Source organism: Oratosquilla oratoria, chromosome 31, assembly GCF_046742065.1.
Source record: "Oratosquilla oratoria isolate Oo_2021 chromosome 31, ASM4674206v1, whole genome shotgun sequence".
Classification (NCBI taxonomy): Eukaryota; Metazoa; Arthropoda; class Malacostraca; order Stomatopoda; family Squillidae; genus Oratosquilla; species Oratosquilla oratoria.
The window spans coordinates 45,595,488-45,615,299 of record NC_134807.1 but is presented as its reverse complement, the minus strand read 5'-3'; the positions used below and the strand labels follow the sequence as shown (position 1 = coordinate 45,615,299).

The 19,812-nt window shown below is 40.0% G+C and overlaps 1 protein-coding gene across 1 annotated transcript in view; it reads left to right on the top strand.

Moving 5' to 3' along the window:
- Nucleotides 1-19,812, top strand: part of LOC143041543 (protein UXT-like) — a 36,752-nt gene that overhangs the window by 13,904 nt on the left and 3,036 nt on the right. Inside the window, exon 4 of the mRNA XM_076213538.1 lies at nt 18,851-19,051. Coding sequence (XP_076069653.1) covers nt 18,851-19,051 — 201 coding nt within the window. The remainder of the gene's footprint in view (nt 1-18,850; nt 19,052-19,812) is intronic.

The following is a 19,812-nucleotide window of genomic DNA, read 5'->3' as shown; positions in this document are numbered from 1 at the left end:
TAGCCTAGTAACCCCCATCATACTTCTCAGATACCTCATCTCAAACACATTCAAACACCTTCTCTCTTCTTCTCTTATGTTCCATGTTTCTGCCCCATACAGTGCTGTTGGCATAATCACTCCTTCATACAGTCTCCTCTTAGCATCCATTCCCAAATGTCTATTCCTCATTACGCTCTTTAATCCACCAAGGCATTTACTCGCTTCTCTCAATCTACATTCTACCTCCACCTTCACTCCACCTTTCCCTGCCACATTTGCACCCAAGTATCTAAAACTATCCACTTCCTCCAGTCGCTCTCCCCTAACCCCTTCCATACGGTGCCGCATACATAGGCGGCATGAGGAGCAAGTGGATACGCGAGGCTGCCATATCGGCGTCTTGATTATATTTATTGTAGTTGCCCCTGCGTAATGACGTACTCTCTAAACTGTCTTTAATCATATTTTCTATGGTTATCAAAATTCACGGGTGAAAGAGAGAACGATCGATATAAGCGGTGACTATATTTTATGATGCGAGTATTATTACGACACGTACGGCTGGCAGCGGCTGCTGCCCGCGAGATTTAAGGCCCGTACTGAAGAGGTTAATGCTCACTTCCAGTCTACTGCCACTTTCACCCCTTGTACATCTCATCGCCTTACTTTTACCTACATTTATATTTAGCTTTCTTCTATCACATACTCTCCCAAACTCTGTCACCAACTTCCTCAATCCCTCCTCCGATCCTGTCACAAGCGCAGTGTCGTCCGCAAACAACAGCTGGCTCACCTCCCATTTTTCTCCATTTTCTTTAACCATCTCCAATCCCTGACCCACTACCCTTGCATTTACCTCTCGCACCACCCCATCCATGTATAAGTTGAACAGCCAGGGCGACATAACGCATCCTTGACGAAGTCCCACCTTTACCTCAAACCACTCACTCTCTCCATTTCTAATCCTGACACAAGCTCTACTACTCTCATAAAAACTCTTGACAGCTCCGAGAAGCTTTCCTCCTATCCCGTATATCTGCATAACCTCCCACAGTGCCTTTCTGTCTACCCTAATGTAAGGCCTTTTCCAGATCCATAAAAGCCCAAAAAACATCCTTCCCCTTTCCTATAGCTTTCTCACATATCTGTCTTACCACAAAGATCTGATCTACACAACCTCTACCTGTCCTAAAACCACACTGTTCCTCACCATTTACTCCCCCTGTTCCTCTCCTAATCCTCTCAATCAAGATCCTCCCATAAGCCTTCCCAACTACACTTAACAGGCTAATCCCTCTGAAACTATTACATTCACAATTGTCCCCTTTTACCTTGTAAAGAGAAACTATACAGGCACTCCTCCAGTCCTCCGGCACACTACCCTCTCTCCAGCAAACATTAAATAACCTCACCAGTCAGTCCACCATCACTGTACCTCCCTTTTTCAGACATTCTGCATGGCATCCATCCAGACCAGGTGCCTTACCTGCTTTCATCATCTTACAAAGGCGGAGCATGCCGACAGGAGACCTTTTGATCCATATCTAGGTCGGATGCGAAAAAAAAAAATCATATTAATAATAAAATAATAAATAAAAACTATAATAATGTAAATAACAAATAAAATACATAAATAAATGCATAGGTATAGTTAGATAATAAACAGACAATTCAAATAATTAACAACTGCCTTCACCTCATCCTTCCTTATTTCTCCTCCATTCTCTTCACTCATCACTCTCATTTTCTTCGCATTTCCCACTGCAGCTATCTTTCCCTCCCTATCCTCCTTCACATTTAGCAACTCCCTAAAATATTCTGCCCATCTTCCCCTTACTGCCTTCTCTTCCATTATCATCTCTCCATCTGCACCTTTTACCTTTTCTTCTCTACTTGAGTCGCCTCCTCTTCCTCTCTTAATTTCTTTCCAAAACATCTTTTTATTACTTTCAAAATTTTCTGTCATACTCTTACCCCATTTCACATCTGCTCTCCTCTTTGCCTCCTTTACCTTTTGCTTTACTTCTCTTAGTCTTTTCTTTGTACCTCTCATATGACTCCCTCATCCTATTTTGTAACCAATCTGTGAAAGCTCGCTTCTTCTCTTCTACAACCTTCTTTGTTTCCTCATCCCACCATTCACTACCCTTTCTTCTATTTCCTCCTGTCCTTCTTGTTCCACACACCATCCTTGCACACTTTATGACTTCCTCCTTGAAACATCCCCATTCCTCCTCCACACCTAGCTCTACTCTATCCTTCACTCCCTCCCACTCCTCCTTCAGCTTCTTTTCGTACTCCTTTTCCTTTTCATTCAAAGAGTTCACTCTAAGCACCTCCCTACCTTTTGTCCCTTTCCTCTTTCTCCATCTATCCTCCACTCAACTTACCATCAACCAAAAAATGATCTGATATTCCCCCACCCTCTCCCCTTAGCACATGTACATCCTTAACTCTTCCTATCATAATCCTATTTACCACTACATAATCCATTAGCACTCTATCTACCACCCTTCCCTACACCACCCTCTCCCATGTGTACTTATGCTTGACTTTCTTCCGAAACACTGTATTTGCTATCATCAACTCTCTTTCTAAACACATTTCCACCATCAACTCGCCACTATGATTCTTTCCTGGAACTCCACATTTCCCAACCACTCCATCGATTGGACCATTTCCTATCCTAGCATTAAGGTTTCCCAGTACTATTACATTGACATTTCTTCCTAAACCCTCTATGCACTCATTTAAATCTATCCAAAAGGCCTTTCTTTCTTCTACGCTCTTCTCACTGCCATGCCCATATACACTTACAAAGACCCACATCTCCTTTCCCAGTTTCACCTTCATCCACATTATCCTTGAGGAAACCTCCTTCCACTCCACTACACATTTACCTATCTCTTCACTTACTAAAATAGCCACCCCTTCCCTCCCTCATCCACTCTTCACTCCTGATAACCTCCCACTTACACTCCCAAATTTACACTCGCCCTTCCCTTTCAACTTAGTTTCACTCAAAGCCAACACATCCATCTTTCTTCTCACAAACATACTACCTATCTCTTCCCTTTTACTCTCATCTGTACCACATCCACGCACATTAAAAGACCCAAACCTTAGGGTGCTGGTCTAATTTCTTCTGAAGCATTTTGGCTTACCCCTCACTAGGCATATTTCTGAAAGGATAAGCACACTGCATATGTAGTACTTTGCATAAATGTATGGTAAATGGCATATAGAAACTAAAAAAAAAAAAAAAAAAAATCTTCTTCTTCAATATGCCCCATTATTTTTTTTTTTTTTTTTTTTTTTTTTTTTTTTTTTTTCATATCAGCTATGTCCCAACATCCATCATCTGCAAAAAAGAAATTGACACCAGCTCCATCTTCCATTGATGACATATGTCAGTGAGTTCTCAACCATGGCAGACTCAAGACAAACAGAATATCTCTCAGAGAGTGATAATGAAAATTCTAACTCAGAATCAGTTTATTTCACCGGAGATGATCTGGAGATCATACCTGGGTCATGAGGGTATATGTTTGAGCCCACACACAGGGACATTAATAATGGGAGTTACTCCAGTTCAGACACTGAACATGGTGACAACAAAAACAAAAGAGAAAACAATGTGTTGTTGGCCAAATGGATGCACACAACTTCATGGTTTGTACCTTTTATTGTCTTTAATGTCCAATGCTCTTTATTAAGTCTGGCAGAACCTCATGATCCAGTAAAAATTTAATAATGGTGACCCTGGCAACTATGTTTATTTTCATTCTTGTCATAGTGATACATAAATCATGTAGGTTTAGCCTACATATACATTATGTTCATAGCCATGAACATGATGAAGTTATAGTGTCAAGGTTGGATCTAAGTACCTGTACTTGTACATATATATACCAAGGGCTTTTTCCCCTTTACAAGGGAGGTGGCCAAAGTCAAAGGCATAAATCCACTCCCATCCATTTCATCCCCACATACTCCACTCTCTTTTATAACCCCTCCCTCTTTTCTTGTCTCTTCTGGATGATGGTCATCCCTGCATCTCTCCCACTTCCCCTGGGTCAGAAGCAATGCAGCAAGACAGTACATCCACAGCAGGGCCATTTAATTTAATTGGTGACCCCCTCTCTGTCCCTTCATGCAGAAAAAGAGAAGATGAGAAATCCCTTCAGGCTGCATGAGAATATAATTCACACATAGCCCCTAACCCCCCCATCCCCAACCACTCCCTTCCATGCATCACAGCTTCATCCATACACAACCATTTTCCACTCACCCCTATCTTTTCTCTTCTCCCTTCTTCAACAGACATCCCCTCTTTCCCAATGCCCCTTTTACCCCTTTTCTGTATCGAGACCCACTTTTTAGCAATGGCCTAATCCATGCTATAAACAAAAATGGATCACATGAAAAATTGTCACTCCAGTTTTCGACAGGGTGACAATTCTTCATGTGGGTTATCCTAGGGTGACAATTCTTCATGTGGGCTATCCTAGGGTGACAATTCTTCATGTGGGCTATTCTAGGGTGACAATTCTTCATGTGGGCCATCCTGGTTTAACGATTCTTCGGTTGCATACGTTGATGACAGTTAGCATAACCCTCGCTGAACCTAACCTAGCCTAATCTTTATTCCACTATTGATTCTTCAGATGGTCATTCTGAGGTAACAGTTCTTCATGTAACCCACAAAAATTACTAACTTTCATGCTTTACAAATCTGTGACTGGAATTTATTTTGTCACATCAAGTATTTCTACTTAATTACAATGGCATATACTTAGACTTGGACTTATTTCATAGCAAAATTACTTTACTTGTACTTGAAAAATACCCAGGTGTTTGTACATACATATACCAAGGGCCTTTACAAAGGATTACAAAGGCGGAGCATGCCGACAGAAGACCTTTTGGTCCATATCTAGGTCGGATGCAAAAAAAAATCATGATAATGATAAATGAATAAATAAAAACTATAATAATGTAAATAACAAATAGAATACATAAATTTGGTTCATCTGAACAAATTTAGATTTAAGAAGGAAATAGGCAAGAACTGGTTTACCGATAGAGTGATTAACGAATGGAATTGACTTAGTAATCATGTAGTGAGCGCTGAAAATAACGGTTGTTTTAAGAGAAGGATAACTTTATCGATGGGGATGATAGATAGCAATGAACATGGAACTGCTTAGTGTAGGCTTTATGGTCTCTTGCAGTCTTCTTCATTCTTAATTTTACTATGCCTCTCAACCATCCAATAGCCCATCCTTATTTTCCATCTTTGTTGGATCATCTAAGGGCCCATTTCTGACCACCGGCGACCAGGTTGGTTTGTGATGTTCCTCTGTTTATAAAAAAAATTCGAGACAATAATGCAGTTGGAATGAATCTCATCCCCCGTCATGAAGACGAATAAGAAATGGCCACCTGGCACTAACCATGAGAGAAACAAAAGCGTCACTGTGGCCGGTGGTCGGAAACAGGTCATAAGATTGGTGTGACAAGGGCTTAAAGTTTTTTTTTTTTTTCTGCATATGTAAGTTTCCCTCATTTTAAAGAATAAGGATTTTTTTTTTTCAGTGAAGCATCCCTTTGGGTAAATAAAGCCAGCTGATAGAAGATAGAATGAAGGCATGAAATGACATTGCTCCCTAGGAAAGTAATCAAAATATATATTTTTATCTGAATGAATCACAATGGCAAAAGCCGACAAGACTGTGAGAATAAACACCTTGTGAGATCGAAACCTTTATTAGTACTACGTTTCGCTTGTTACAGCTTTTTCAAGTACAGACATGACACACACTCTGAGCACATATAAGCCAACAGGGAAGGAACTGGGAGAGGTTATCAGGGAGGGGTGGGTGGTAGGTGGAGGGGGAGGAGGGGGACGGGTGGGACTTGGTGGAGACAAAGGAGGACATTTCGGACAGTTTGTTGAAGTGGACTAAGGGGGACATTTCATACATTTATTTAATGCGGGTAACAGATGGATTATAGGAGGGGCGATGTTAAACATGCCTCTGTTCTGCTCGGATCCGGGAGCATCGCTACGATTCCCGGAACAACATCACCACCAACGCCTGTGTTATCCACCGGAACACCAACGACCACCTGATGGATTGGGATAACGCAGAACTTCTGTTTAGTGAACCAGATAGGATGAGGAGAAAATGCCTCGAAGCGGCCGCCATTCAAAGCTTCAAAACCATTGAGCAGAACAGAGGCATGTTTAACATCGCCCCTCCTATAATCCATCTGTTACCCGCATTAAATAAATGTATGAAATGTCCCCCTTAGTCCACTTCAACAAACTGTCCGAAATGTCCTCCTTTGTCTCCACCAAGTCCCACCCGTCCCCCTCCTCCCCCTCCACCTACCACCCACCCCTCCCTGATAACCTCTCCCAGTTCCTTCCCTGTTGGCTTATATGTGCTCAGAGTGTGTGTCATGTCTGTACTTGAAAAAGCTGTAACAAGCGAAACGTAGTACTAATAAAGGTTTCGATCTCACAAGGTGTTTATTCTCACATATTTTTATCTATATATTTTTTGTAAGATAAATAAGATCCCTCATTGGCGGCCAAAATAAACAATATGACGACCCTCCCGAACAGAATAATTCCCTTTGTTCTCTGTCAGACTGTTTTTCATACACTATGCTTCTGACCCAGGGCAGTGGACAGGATGCAGGGATGACCCATCATCCAGGAGGTGCCAAGATAAGAGGGAGGGAGGAGGGTGGAGGGGAGCGGAATATATAGAAAATGGAATGGGTGGGAGGTAGCCAAAGTCAAAAGACATAATTCCACTTCCACCCATTTCATCCCCATCCTCTCCACTCCCATTCACCACCCCTCCCTCCCTCTTTTCTTGGTTCCTTATGGATGATGGATCATCTCAGAAAGTCACAGTACATCCACAGCAAGGCCGCTTCATTTAATCAGCAACCCCCCCCCTTCTGCGTCAAAATATCATTCACACATAACCACTCCCTAATCCCCCATTCCCAACCCACTCCCTTCTATGCATCACAGCATCATCCATACACAACTCTTCTCCACTCACCCCTATATTCTGTCTTCTCCCTTCCTTTCCCAACAGACATCCCCATCTTTCTCAACATAAATTACCCCATCCATCTCATCCTTGGTCACCCCCTCCTGTTCACTTCATCCACCTTTGCCTTCCACACTTTTTTTTGCTAATCTTTCTTCACTCATTCTTTCCATGTGTCCAAACCATCCCAATAATCTTCATCAACCCTATCTCCCAACTCCTTTTCCACCCGAGCTCTTTTCCTCACCTCCTAGTTTCTCACTCTACTTGTAACTCCTACCATACCTCTCATGCATTTCATCTTGAACACATTTAAACTATTTTATATACAATCTCCTCTTAGCATCCATTCCCAAATGTCTATTTCTTATAACACTTTTTAATCTCCCAAGGCATTTACTTCTCTCAATCTACAATCTACCTCCACCTTCACTCCACCCTTTCCTGCCACATGCACCCCCAAGTATCTAAAACTATCCACTTCCTCCAGCCTCTCTTCCTTAATACTCATTTCCAATTTGCTGCTATCCTCTCCCTTTGTACCTCTCGTCTCCTTACTTTTACTCACAATTACCTTCAACTTTCATCATTCACACACCTTCCCAATCTCCACAACTAACTTCCTTAATCCCTCATCTGATCATGTTACAAGCACAGTATCTCCCATTTTTCACTATTTTCTTTAACCATCTCCAATCCCCAGCCCATTACCCTTGCATTTACCTTCCACATCACCCCATCCATGTACATATTGAACAGCCATGGTGTTGTCGTGCATGATGTGGTCATGTGATATACCCTGTGAGAGATGCCATAATAGATACTACATGTTGCAGTGCAATCTTTTGGTCTACAACCCACTTTGATTGCTTAAGGCTCTCTCTTAATTCAGTTTTGAATGTGGACACTATTTTAACTGCTCTGTCCTTAGTGGTGTATGGTCTGTGATTTAAGGTCTTGGCAAGAGAATATACGGGAGATAGTGGTTCAAGTGGCTGAAAAGTAGTAAAGGCTTTTTAGAATTCTGTGACAAAATTCGCATAGTTATCAGTTTCCAAGAAGACGTCAGACTGAATGATATTCCCAGCCAAGGTGTCCTGTTTGTCTGTCCGAGATTTTAAAATGGATATTTTAGTTTTGTCATCAGTGGTACTTCTACGTGTTATCTCTGCGTCAACCTCCGCGAGGAAATTGTGTACAGGGATGTTCCTACCATTGAAAAGGGGGCAAGGTCATCTCGTACTTTATAACTGTAATTAGATTTTAGGTGGTCATGTTGTTTGGCAACATGTTTGCACCTTGTGACAAGTTGCTAGTGCTGAGTGGCCATGTCCTGTATCTTTGACATTCGTGCAGAGTGGCTTCGTGTGATGGGTCTGTTTGTCGCGTCAGAGTTTTGTTCAGCCCAATGCATTAAAAAAAAACTAAAGAGACCTTGTTGGTACTAGGTGGCTATCAACGGAAAAAAAAATCTACTTGGAGTTGTAGTGAAGGGGAGTGCCGGCGTCGAGTTGTGATTAAGGGCATTGCTGCAAATAGTGGAGGAGATTAGTGTTTGTTATGTTGGTTTTTGAATGTATGAGGAAGAGAGAAAATTATACAAATATGTAGGTATGTTCACAATAAAAAAAATAGACGTAGAGAAGGGCTTGTACGTCTCGTAGCTTGTGATGCAGTGAAGAGCGTCTTGTTACTTTAGTACAGCTGGTTGATGTGGCCTCTGGTGAAGCAGCTGTTGTTGCGTAAGAAGAGGGTTTGTACATCTCATCACTCGTGATGCAGCGTAGGGCATCTTGTCGCTTGTAGTGCATCCGGTTGGTGCATGCCTCTGGTGAAACAGCTGTCATTGCAATGGAGTTCAGTGAAGATCAAAGCTGTGGATGAACATTTTCTTCAGTGTGGCATGGTTTGTGGGTGATGGGGCTAAGAGCGTTGGTGTTTTTGGTGTGGTGCAGCTGGTTGATGTCCAATTGATTAGTGCTGCACTGCTGCTTCGATGTCCACGGCTGTAGAGTTAGTCTTACTTTGCCATCCCACCGCTGCCACCGCTTTATGTTGTCTTGTGTGGTGTAGTTAGAGGGAAAGACGTTTGTGTTTTTCTTCTTTAATTTCTGACCCTAGTCTGATGTATGGGTTGGCTGTGCTCGCCGTACCGGAGTGCTTGGCTGAGAAGGCCTCTTGTTGTCTCTTCAGTCCAAGATGAAATAAATCGCCAGATGCCTCTCATAGATGGGAACTTCTTGTGTCTCTCACAGGGTATATGACACATGGCATCTCTCACATTGTGTTCACCACGAACGGAGCAGCACATATTTTCGGATCGCTGGCTTATGAGCGAAAATATAAATAAGAAATTGGAAATGAACAGCGTTGGCCTTGTTTATATACGGTGTGGCAGGGGCTGTGTATTCGTGGTGAAATGATGTAGGTCGTAATTGTATCTCCACTTAACTTTTTTTTTTTTTTTCCAAAATGGAAACCCCTAAAGCTAAAGACTCAACTAAAAGAAGCCTGGAAGAAGCAAGAATCGAAACACTATTAGGGGTAGTAAGAAAAAATCATGCTTCGCATCAACACCTAGAGAATGTACCAGGAAGTATCAAACCTAAGAAAAGCTAATGAAGAGAACAATAGGGAGATAGAAGAGTTGAAAAGGTAATTAAAACAGCTTAAGGGTGATAATGAGAGGCTGAAAAGAGGATAATAGTAGGAACGAGGCTCTGAAATGAGAAATTAAAAGTCAAATGGAGAAAGTGACTGAAAAGGTGGAAGAAGAAATCAAGGAGAATGACCTACAGGAAATCAAAAAACAGTGGAAAGTTGAACAGGAAAGTCAAGAAATATCCCTAAAGAAAATAATGGAACAAGTAAAAGATAATACCAAAGAAACTGTAATTCAGATTATTAACCCCTTCCATACGGTGCCGCACACGTAGGCGTCATGGACTTAGATCTCGGTGGCAGCAGCCACTGCCAGCCGTACGACGTGTCGTAATAATACTCGCATCATAAAATATAGTCACCGCTTATATCGATCGTTCTCTCTTCACCCGTGAATTTTGATAACCATAGAAAATGCGATTACAAAAGAATTAGAAAGAATGTCATTATGGAGGGGCGACTACAATAAATATAATCAAGACGCCGATATGGCAGCCTCGCGAATACACTCGCTCCCCATGACGCCTACGTGTGCGGCCCCGTATGGAAGGGGTTAAAGAGAAAAGTAGCCTAGTTAGGGACACAGTGGATAGAAAAAGGTGTATAGTAATCTATGGCATTAAAGAAAAGCACAGTGTACCAAGATATCAGAGGGAAAAGGAAGGAAAAGAGATTGCCAAAGAAATACTAAAAGAGTTACAAACGGATGAGTTAGGCTGGGACCGAGAAATCGAGGAAACCCATAGAATGGACAGAAGAAAAGGAGGAGTTTTTTTGGAGAGTGATAGACATGAGGCTGAGAAAAAGATATATAGGGAAAATGGAAACAAAGACAGAAGGGGAGGAGGAGAAAAGAAACTAAAAATAGCTTATACAAATATAGATGGAATAATCTCAGGAATAAACGAATTAAACGATTATCTAGTCTTAGAAGAACCAGACATAATGGGAATTGTAGAAACCAAATTAAAGTACACCCTAACACCCCACACTGTGGGACAAGGTGTATACAACTGTTGGACAAAGAATAGAAAAAACAAACAGGGCGGAGGAGATCTAATATTGACCAAGAAAGATTTGATTGTAACAAAAATAACTGAAGGAAAAAACAATATAGAATCAATTATAGTACAAGTTGAAGGTAAACAAATGAAGAAAAGAAAATTTGCTGTGGTATATGTACCTCCTAAAACACAAGCCTGGACAGAAAGGGATCATTCCGAGTTACTAGAAGATACAAAAGATGAATTAATTGAAACACTGAAAGATGGAGGAAATTCAGTAATTATGGGTGACTTTAATTCAAAAGAAATATGCTGGGAAGAAAAGACAGTGAAGAGGGGAGAGAAACACTGGGGCAATGTACTCCTTGACTTGACCATTGAATACACAATGACTCAGTGGATTAAAGAAAATACTAGATACAGAAGAAATGAAGAACCCTCAAAATTGGACTTAATACTTACGACAGAACCTGAGATTATTGAAAAACTTTATCATAAAACTCCGATAGGAAAAAGTGACCATGTACTAATAGAAATGTAATTGAAAGAACAAATGGACCAAAGCAAAAATGATAAACATAGAATAGGAAGACCTATGTATAACAAAACAAACTTTGAGAAACTTAAAACATTGTCGCAATGCAAACTGGGAAAAATTCCAAAATGAAGATACAGGGATAGAAGTAAAATGGAACATATTAAAAGAAATTTATAATGAAGGAGTGAACAAATATGTACCACAAAAAAAAAATGGAAAAGGCATACATAAAGAGCTGGTACAACAAAAGATGTAGTGAAGCTAATGAAAAAAGAGAGAAAGATTGGAAAAAGTGGAAAAGAGATAAGAAACAAAGCAAATGGCAAACGTACATCAAACTAAGAAATGAATATGTAAAAATACGCAGAGATGAAAAGAGGAATTATGAAAAAAAGATAATAGACAAATGTAAGGAAGAACCCAACCTATTTTACAAATATGTAAATTGAAAACTGAAAAACAAACAAGAAATAGAAAAACTGCGCCAAGATAAAAAGGAATATACAGAAGAACTGGGAATGGCTGAAATTATGAACAACCACTTCAGATCAGTATTCACAATAGAAAACTCGCCTAACAGTATAGATAGGGAGAGAGAACTATCCCCAGCAATGAAAGAAATAAACGTGACACAAAAAGAAATCAGTGATCAAATTAAAACCCTTGAAGTCAGAAAATCACATGGCCCAGACGGAATTGCAAACTGGATACTGAAGGAATGTATGGAAGAATTAACTGACAAAATATATAATATAATTAAATCCTCATTTAAAGAAGGAAAAGTACCATTGGACTGGAAAAAGGCAAACGTACTAATTTATAAGGGAGGTGATAAACAAGATCCATCTAACTACAGACCAGTCTCACTAACAAGCACAATAGCAAAAATTTGTGAAAGAGTTGTCAAAAACAGATGGGAAGAAAAATCTATACTGAACCCAAATCAATTTGGATTAAGACAAGGGAGATCATGTACAATAAATCTGATCTGCTTTTACTCAAGATTAGTAGACATAATACAAGAAAGAGATGGATGGGCGGACTGTGCTTTTCTGGACCTGCAAAAGGCATTCGATAAGGTACCTCATAGGAAATTAGTAAATAAGATAGAATCAAAGGGTGGCATCAGAGGAAAATTATTGGAATGGATGAAAGACTTCCTGATTGGAAGGAAAATGAGAGTTGTAATCAGAGAAAAATTCTCCAACTGGGAAGAAGTAAAAAGCAGTGTCCCGCAAGGATCAGTACTGGCCCCGATCATGTTCGCCGTATACATTAATGACATGAATGAAGGCGTGGAGTGCTATTTGAATTTTTTGCAGATGATGCAAAATTACTTACCGTATTTTCCGGCGTATAGTGCGCGACTTTTTTCCGTTGGAAGGGCCTAAAAATGGGGGGTGCGCATTATCTATGGCCTACGATAAAAATTCTGCAGCTATGTGTGTAATTTTTTTCACAACAACGTGACGATGTTGGCCGTCACAAAGTCGGGATGGCACACTTCTCCGTGACGTTCCGTGAGGACAAGAACAGCAGCCATGGTGACATGAAAGAATACGCCAGCATGGGCTATATAAATATTTGGTATAGGTAGGTATCTATCGAATCTTATTTTTCATGTTTAAATAGGCCTAAACACCATGAAACATGATAAATATTCATGATATTTGCCCATGTTCACAGCATCCTAGTTTGAATTTTTATGTTGGCTTTGTTGCTTCACTTTAGGTATGGTACAAATTCCGTTGCGGCCGTTCATAAACTTGTGTCAAACACCTGACTACAACACCCTCTTTCGGGAGTTATATTAACTAAACGTCACCTCGATGAGAGACTGTCCTACTTCACCACTGTCATTGCAGGTTCAAAGCTAAAACGAAACAGTCTGTAGTTTGTTTCAGTATTAAATAAAAAATGGTAAAGACGAATTATTTCCTCAAGATATAAAATGAACATTTTCTGTAAAAATCCCGAAATGTTTCTGTATATTTTACTTTCAATAAACTTTTTTTAGATCATATTTCCTACAAACTATTTAAGCTACAAAGTAATAAGGGACCAACGCACAACACGAGTCGTATACCGGTACATGTAGTTCCGACTTTTTCTTAGTTGTGTCCTGATTGATGCCTAAACTGACACTTAATTTAGTGACAAATCAACAGATTACCCAGCGGTGGCTCTAGCCAATGAAAAATACTTCTCCATGTAACCTCGTTCACATGATACTAAGTAATTAATCGCCGTTATTTCATTGGTTTATTTTTACTAATATTAATTATCGTAGTCTATGCAAATATTTGGGATCCGTAAAACAGTACTGGTACCAACATCATGAACGTTGGCCGTTTTAGCTCACCCGGAATATGCTAGATCAGGGCCGAGATTGACAGTTCTATTGCCAATATAGCCTACACTAAACACCCTCTTGCAAGAGTTTGTTAAACTAAACGTCGCTTCAGTAAAGACACTTATGAACCGAAACATAGTTTGTTGCTGCATGGCGATAAAAACTTGTACACGGTGATAAAAACTTGTAAGATGAATTATTCCCTCAGGATAGTAAATTACAATTTTTCTGTAAAAATCCGAAATTTTTCATGTACATTTTGTATTCAATAAACTTTTCATGGCTCACATTTCCCACAAAACAATGGACCAACGCAAGTAGGAGTCGCATACATGCAGTTCACGAGCTTTAGCCTCCAGTGACTTTTCCTGGCATGCGCGTTATACGTCGGTGCGCGCTATCTGTGTACTGAGATAACGAAGTGCATGGGTGTGCATTATAACCCGATGCGCATTTTAAGCCGGAAAATACGGTAACCCCTTCCATACGGTGCCGCATACGTAGGCGTCATGAGGAGCAAGTGGATATACGAAGGTTGCCATATTGGCGTCTTGATTATATTTATTGTAGTCGCCCCTGCGTTTTGACATTCTCTATAAACTGCCCTTAATCACATTCTCTATGGTTTTCAAAATTCACGGGTGAAAGAGAGAACAATCGATATAAGTGGTGACTATATTTTATGATGCTAGTATTATTACGACACGTCGTACGGCTGGCATTGGCAGCTGCCCGTGAGATTTAAGGCCCGTACTGAAGAGGTTAAGAAGGTAAAAACGGAAGAGGACTGCAACTCATTGCAACAAGATCTGGACACGATATGGAATTGGACTCAAAAGTAGGAAGTGAAATTTAATATGAAGAAATGCAGTATAATGGAATTTGGAAAAAGTAAAAACAGAATATCAAAAGATTACAGAATTGGAGAAGAAAAAAAAAAAAGCAGACTCTGAAAAAGATCTTGGAGTGATGATTGGAAAGGACATGAAACCTGATAAGCATATAAATAGAATATTCGGAGAAACCTACAATTTATTGAGGTCAATCAAAGTGGCATTTACTTATATGGATGAAGAAATGATAAAGAAAATATTAACTACACTAATAAGACCAAAACTTGAGTACGCAGCATCACTTTGGATACCCAGTACCAAAAAGAATATTAAGAAACTAGAAAGATTACAAAGAGCGACAACCAAACTAGCACCGACTCTCGCCGAACTAACATATGAGCAAAGACTATCCAAACTGAACCTACCAACTCTGGAACAAAGAAGAGAAAGAGGAGATTTGCTGACTATCTACAGAATAATGAAAGGAATGGAAGTTTTAGACAGGAACAACCTGTTAGTGTGGGACAATGGTAAAACGAGAGGACATGGAAAAAACTGAAAAAAGATAGTTATAGAAAAAACTTGAAAAGGAACAGTTTCCCACACAGAGCGATTAATACATGGAACAAATTAGACAACAAAACAGTATGTGCAAACACTATACAAGATTTTAAGATAAAACTTGATGCGGAGAGATACAAAGACGGGTCACCACGAGCATAGCTCCCCTCCCGTATATTACAACTAGGTAAATACAGGATATATCACACATGGTGACGACACATCCCTTGCAAAGACCCACCTTTACCTCAAACCACTTGCTCTCTTTCTAATTCTGACATAGGCTCTACTACTCTCATAAAAACTCTTGACTGCTCTTAACACTGTTCCTCCTATCCCATAAATATGCAAAACCTTCCACAGTGCCTTCCTATCTACCCTGTTTTAAGCCTTTTCCAAATCCATAAAGGCCCAAAAAACATCCTTACCCTTTCCTAAAGCTTTCTCACATATCTGGTTTACCACAAAAATCTTATTCACACAACCCCTACCTTCCCTAAACCCACTCTGTTCCTCACCAATTACTCCCTCTGTTCCTCTGCTAATCATCTTAGTTAAAACCCTCCCAGCTACACAAAACAAACAGATCCCTCAGAAACTGGTACACTCAGATTTGTCCCCTTTTCCCTTGTAAAGCAGATCTATATAGGCACTCCTCCAGCATTCTACCCTCTTTTAGATAAACATTAAACAATTTCACCAGCCAGTCCTCCATCACTGTACCTTTTATGCCTTGGTGAGGAACAGTGTGGGTGTAGGACAGGTAGGGATTGCATAGATCAGATTTTTGTGGTAAGACAGATATGTGAGAAAGTTATAGGAAAAGGTAAGGATGTTTTGGGGGCTTTTATAGATTTGGAAAAGGCTTATGATAGGGTAGACAGGAAGGTACTGTGGGAGGTATTGCAGATATATGGGATAGGAGGAAAGCTTTTAGGAGCTGTCAAGAATTTTTACGAGAGTAGTACTGTAGCAGCCCCCAAGAATAATCTGCCCATCTTCCTCCACCTCCTCCATTATCATCTTTCCATCTGCACCTTTTACCTTTTCTTCTCTACTTAATTACCTCCCCTTCCTCTATTAATTTCCTTCCAAAATATCTTTTTATTACTTTCAACATTTTCTGTCATACTCTTCCCCATTTTACATCTCTTCTTTTTGCCTCCTTTATCTTATGTTTTACTTCTCTTTCTTCTTTGTATCTCTTATATGATTCTCTCATCCTATTTAGCAACCAGTCTGTGAATGCTAATTTTTTCTACAACCCTCGTTGCTTCATCATCCCGCCACTCCCTTACCTTCCTTCTATTTTCTCCCATCCTCCTTGTTCCACACACCATCTTTGCACACCTTTTGACTCCATCCTTGAACCATCCCTATTCTTCCTCCATTCCTACTGCTACTCTGTCCTTCACTTACTCCCACTCTGCCCTCAGCTTCTTTTTGTACTCCTTCTACTTTTCCCTCTCATTTAAGCAGTTTATTCAAAGCACCTCCCTACCTTCTGTCTTTTTTCTCATTCTCCATCCATCCTCCACTCTCAGCTTACCTTCCAAAAAATTATCTGATATTTCCCCACTCCCCTAAGAACATGGACATCAAAAACTCTTCCTACCCTTCTAGTCACCACTGTATAGTCCATTAAAGCCCTATCTACCACCCTTCCATTCACCACCCTCTCCCATGTGTACTTATGCTTAACTATCTTCCTAAACACTGTGTTAACTATCATCAACTCTAGACACATTGCCACCATCAACTCTCCACCAAGATTTTTTCCTGGCACTCCACACTTCCCAACCATTCTGTCTACTGGTTCATCTTCTACTCTAGCATTGAGATCTTCCAATATCACTACATTGATATTTCTCCCTAAACCCTCCATTCACTCATTTAACCCCTTACCCGGCAACTTATTTTGGAGGATATGTTTCATTTTAAGACCTTTTTTTTTATAGTAACTATCATGCTGATTATGGAAAATCACTTTTATTTTTATCTATTACCACTATTTCACTTGAAATTTTATTTTGAAGATACCATTTCTGGCAAACACAAGTTAACTTGTCTTCCCATTTTTATTTATTGTCTTTTTCCCAACTTAAGAATCAAAAGTAAAGGGAAATTACACACTTATTTGACTTTTTTTATTATTATTATTATTACAATGAATAATCTGGGATTTCCAGTGAATGGGAGGCATGGTGGTGGAGGAAGCAAGTTTTGTTCAGACACATCATGTTGACACCAATGTCGTAAATCCTCCTCACTTGAGAGAGAATAGCCATCATCAGATGAACTTGCACTCTCATCTGATGTATCCAAGCTTCTAATTGAAGCTTCATATTCATTCTCATCTTCTGAGCTCAACATCTGGGCATAATTAAAAAAAAAAAAAAAAAAAAAAAAAAAAAAAAGTGAGTATATGTGCCCAAAAGTAACGAGTCTGCTTCATTTGATTGATACCTTATCACTAACAAATGCATCACGAGATGGAAAAGACACTGCTACCAGACACACAATTCACTGAGTATACTCATTGATGGCTGAGAAGGGCCCTAATTCAATGATTATACTCATATGTGCATGTTTTAGAGACATTATGTTTGGGCGGTTTACTCATCGCACTCTGAAAAAGAAAAATTGGGTAAAAATGAGTTTACTTGTCCTTGCCGGGTAAGGGGTTAAATCTATCCAAAAAGCCTCCCTTTCCTGTACACTCTTCTCACTACAAGGCCTATATGCACTTACAAAGAACCCACATCTCTCCAGTTTCACCTTCATCCACATTAACCTTGAAGAAACCTCCTTCCACTCTACATTCTTAACTATCTCTTCACTTACTAATATAGCTACCCCTTCTCTCCCTTATCCTCTTTTCGCTCCCTTATCCTCTTTTCACTCCCTTATCCTCTTTTCACTCCCAACACCCTCCCCAATTACAGTTCCAAACTCAAACTCACCCCTTCCTTTCAACTTAGTTTCACTCAATGCCAATACATCCATCTTTTTTCTCACAAACATATTGCCTATCTCATCCCTTTATCTTTCATCTGAACCACACCCACACACCATAAAAGACCCAAACCTTAGGGATCTGGTTGGAAAACTCCCAGACCCTCTTATGCCTTGAATTTTTTTAAGAATGTACCCTTTAGGGATAGAGAGTAGGATGCCTAGTCCTATCTTCCATCCTGTTGTAGTTGCCTTTTATGACTTGAGTGGGAACACTCGGTGGCAGTATTCTTTCTCCCTTACTACTGGGTTTGGCAGAAATGAAAATGTATATTCAGAGAAGTGGTACAGGACAGTATTAAGAGTTGGGGGCAGCATAACAAGGGGACAGTTGTGGAATGATAATAAAGTAGCATCATTTCTGTATGAGTGGATATTTCCTGTAACACAGACAAAATGTGTGGTTCTGCTCCATAGGGGGCGCTCAATATAGACCCAAAAATATGCATGCTACTGAGCAGATTTGTACCTCACAATACACCAGATGGGGAGGTGTTTGTACTTGGACGTATAAACAATTGTAGTTTTGTGTTTACACCCATCAATATAAGTAATCAAGATGGTGACCACTTCCCAACTTTTGTAGCAGACAATTCATTTTGGTGAAATAAAAATGCTGATAAAAAAAAGTAAGAAAACTCAAGGATGACAGAAAAATAAATGTAATATATTTATTTAGATATAATCTAAAAGACAATCAGGAAATTTTTGGTTTGAAAATTGTGATGTGCTTATCCTTGAATGATGACTATAACTGATTTATTTTTTGCCTACATTAATCTGTATATACCTTTTTTCATATACTGTATGTAAATGTTTTTACACAGAATCATTGTGGTTGAGCAGGCAGACAAGAAACCTTTTAATCGGGGAAAGCTGTTGAATGTGGGCTTTCTTGAAGCCCAAAAGATGACCAAAATAGATTGTGTCATCTTTCACGATGTTGATCTCCTACCTGTGAATGAGTACAACATGTATGCCTGCACACACATGCCCAGACATATGTATTCTGCTATTGATACATTCAGGTTGGTTGGTATCAGTAATAGTAATTAGTCCATAATATTAGAATTAGACTATGATGGAGGGGATTGAGTTGGGTTGGAGTGTGTGCAATCCTTGGCTGGCTACCTCCCTTATATGGGGGAAAAAGCCTTTGATGTGTGTGTATAAATATATACATATATTACACACAGGAACCCACAGTCGGAGAAAGAATAAACTTCGAATAAAGAAAAATCCTATATTTCGGCTATCAACTGTAGCCCTCTTCAGGAAAGTACATAAGATAGAGAACAGAGGGGACTTATAAACTACAGTAAGAAGAGATGTGGACAGTTGACCTCACTCAGGTGCGGGGCAAACTGGGGTGGCGGAGGAGGGAGGAGGTGAGGAGAGGGGAGGATGTAGTGTCCGCATCAACTTGGCTACTGCTGCGCGTGAGATAATGTCAGGTGTCCACTGCCCTTTAGAAATATTAATATTAGGGCATTCCTCAATTAATGCTGATTCGACTATTTTCCTCCTGAAACCGCAGTGGGACTTGAACACTAATCTGGCCTTACCCCAGTCGAAAGAATGATTCTTATTTTTGACATGAAGAAATACAGCCAAATTTTCTTGCCCATACCTAATTGACCTTTTATGTTCTGCCAATCTAGTATTCAGGTCTCTCCCGGTTTGACCCAAGTAAACCAAATCACAATCTTTGAGGGGCAAACAATAAACACCAGGTGACTCAACTTCCTTCGGTTTTTGTTGAACGTTCACCTGGTGTTTATTGTTTGCC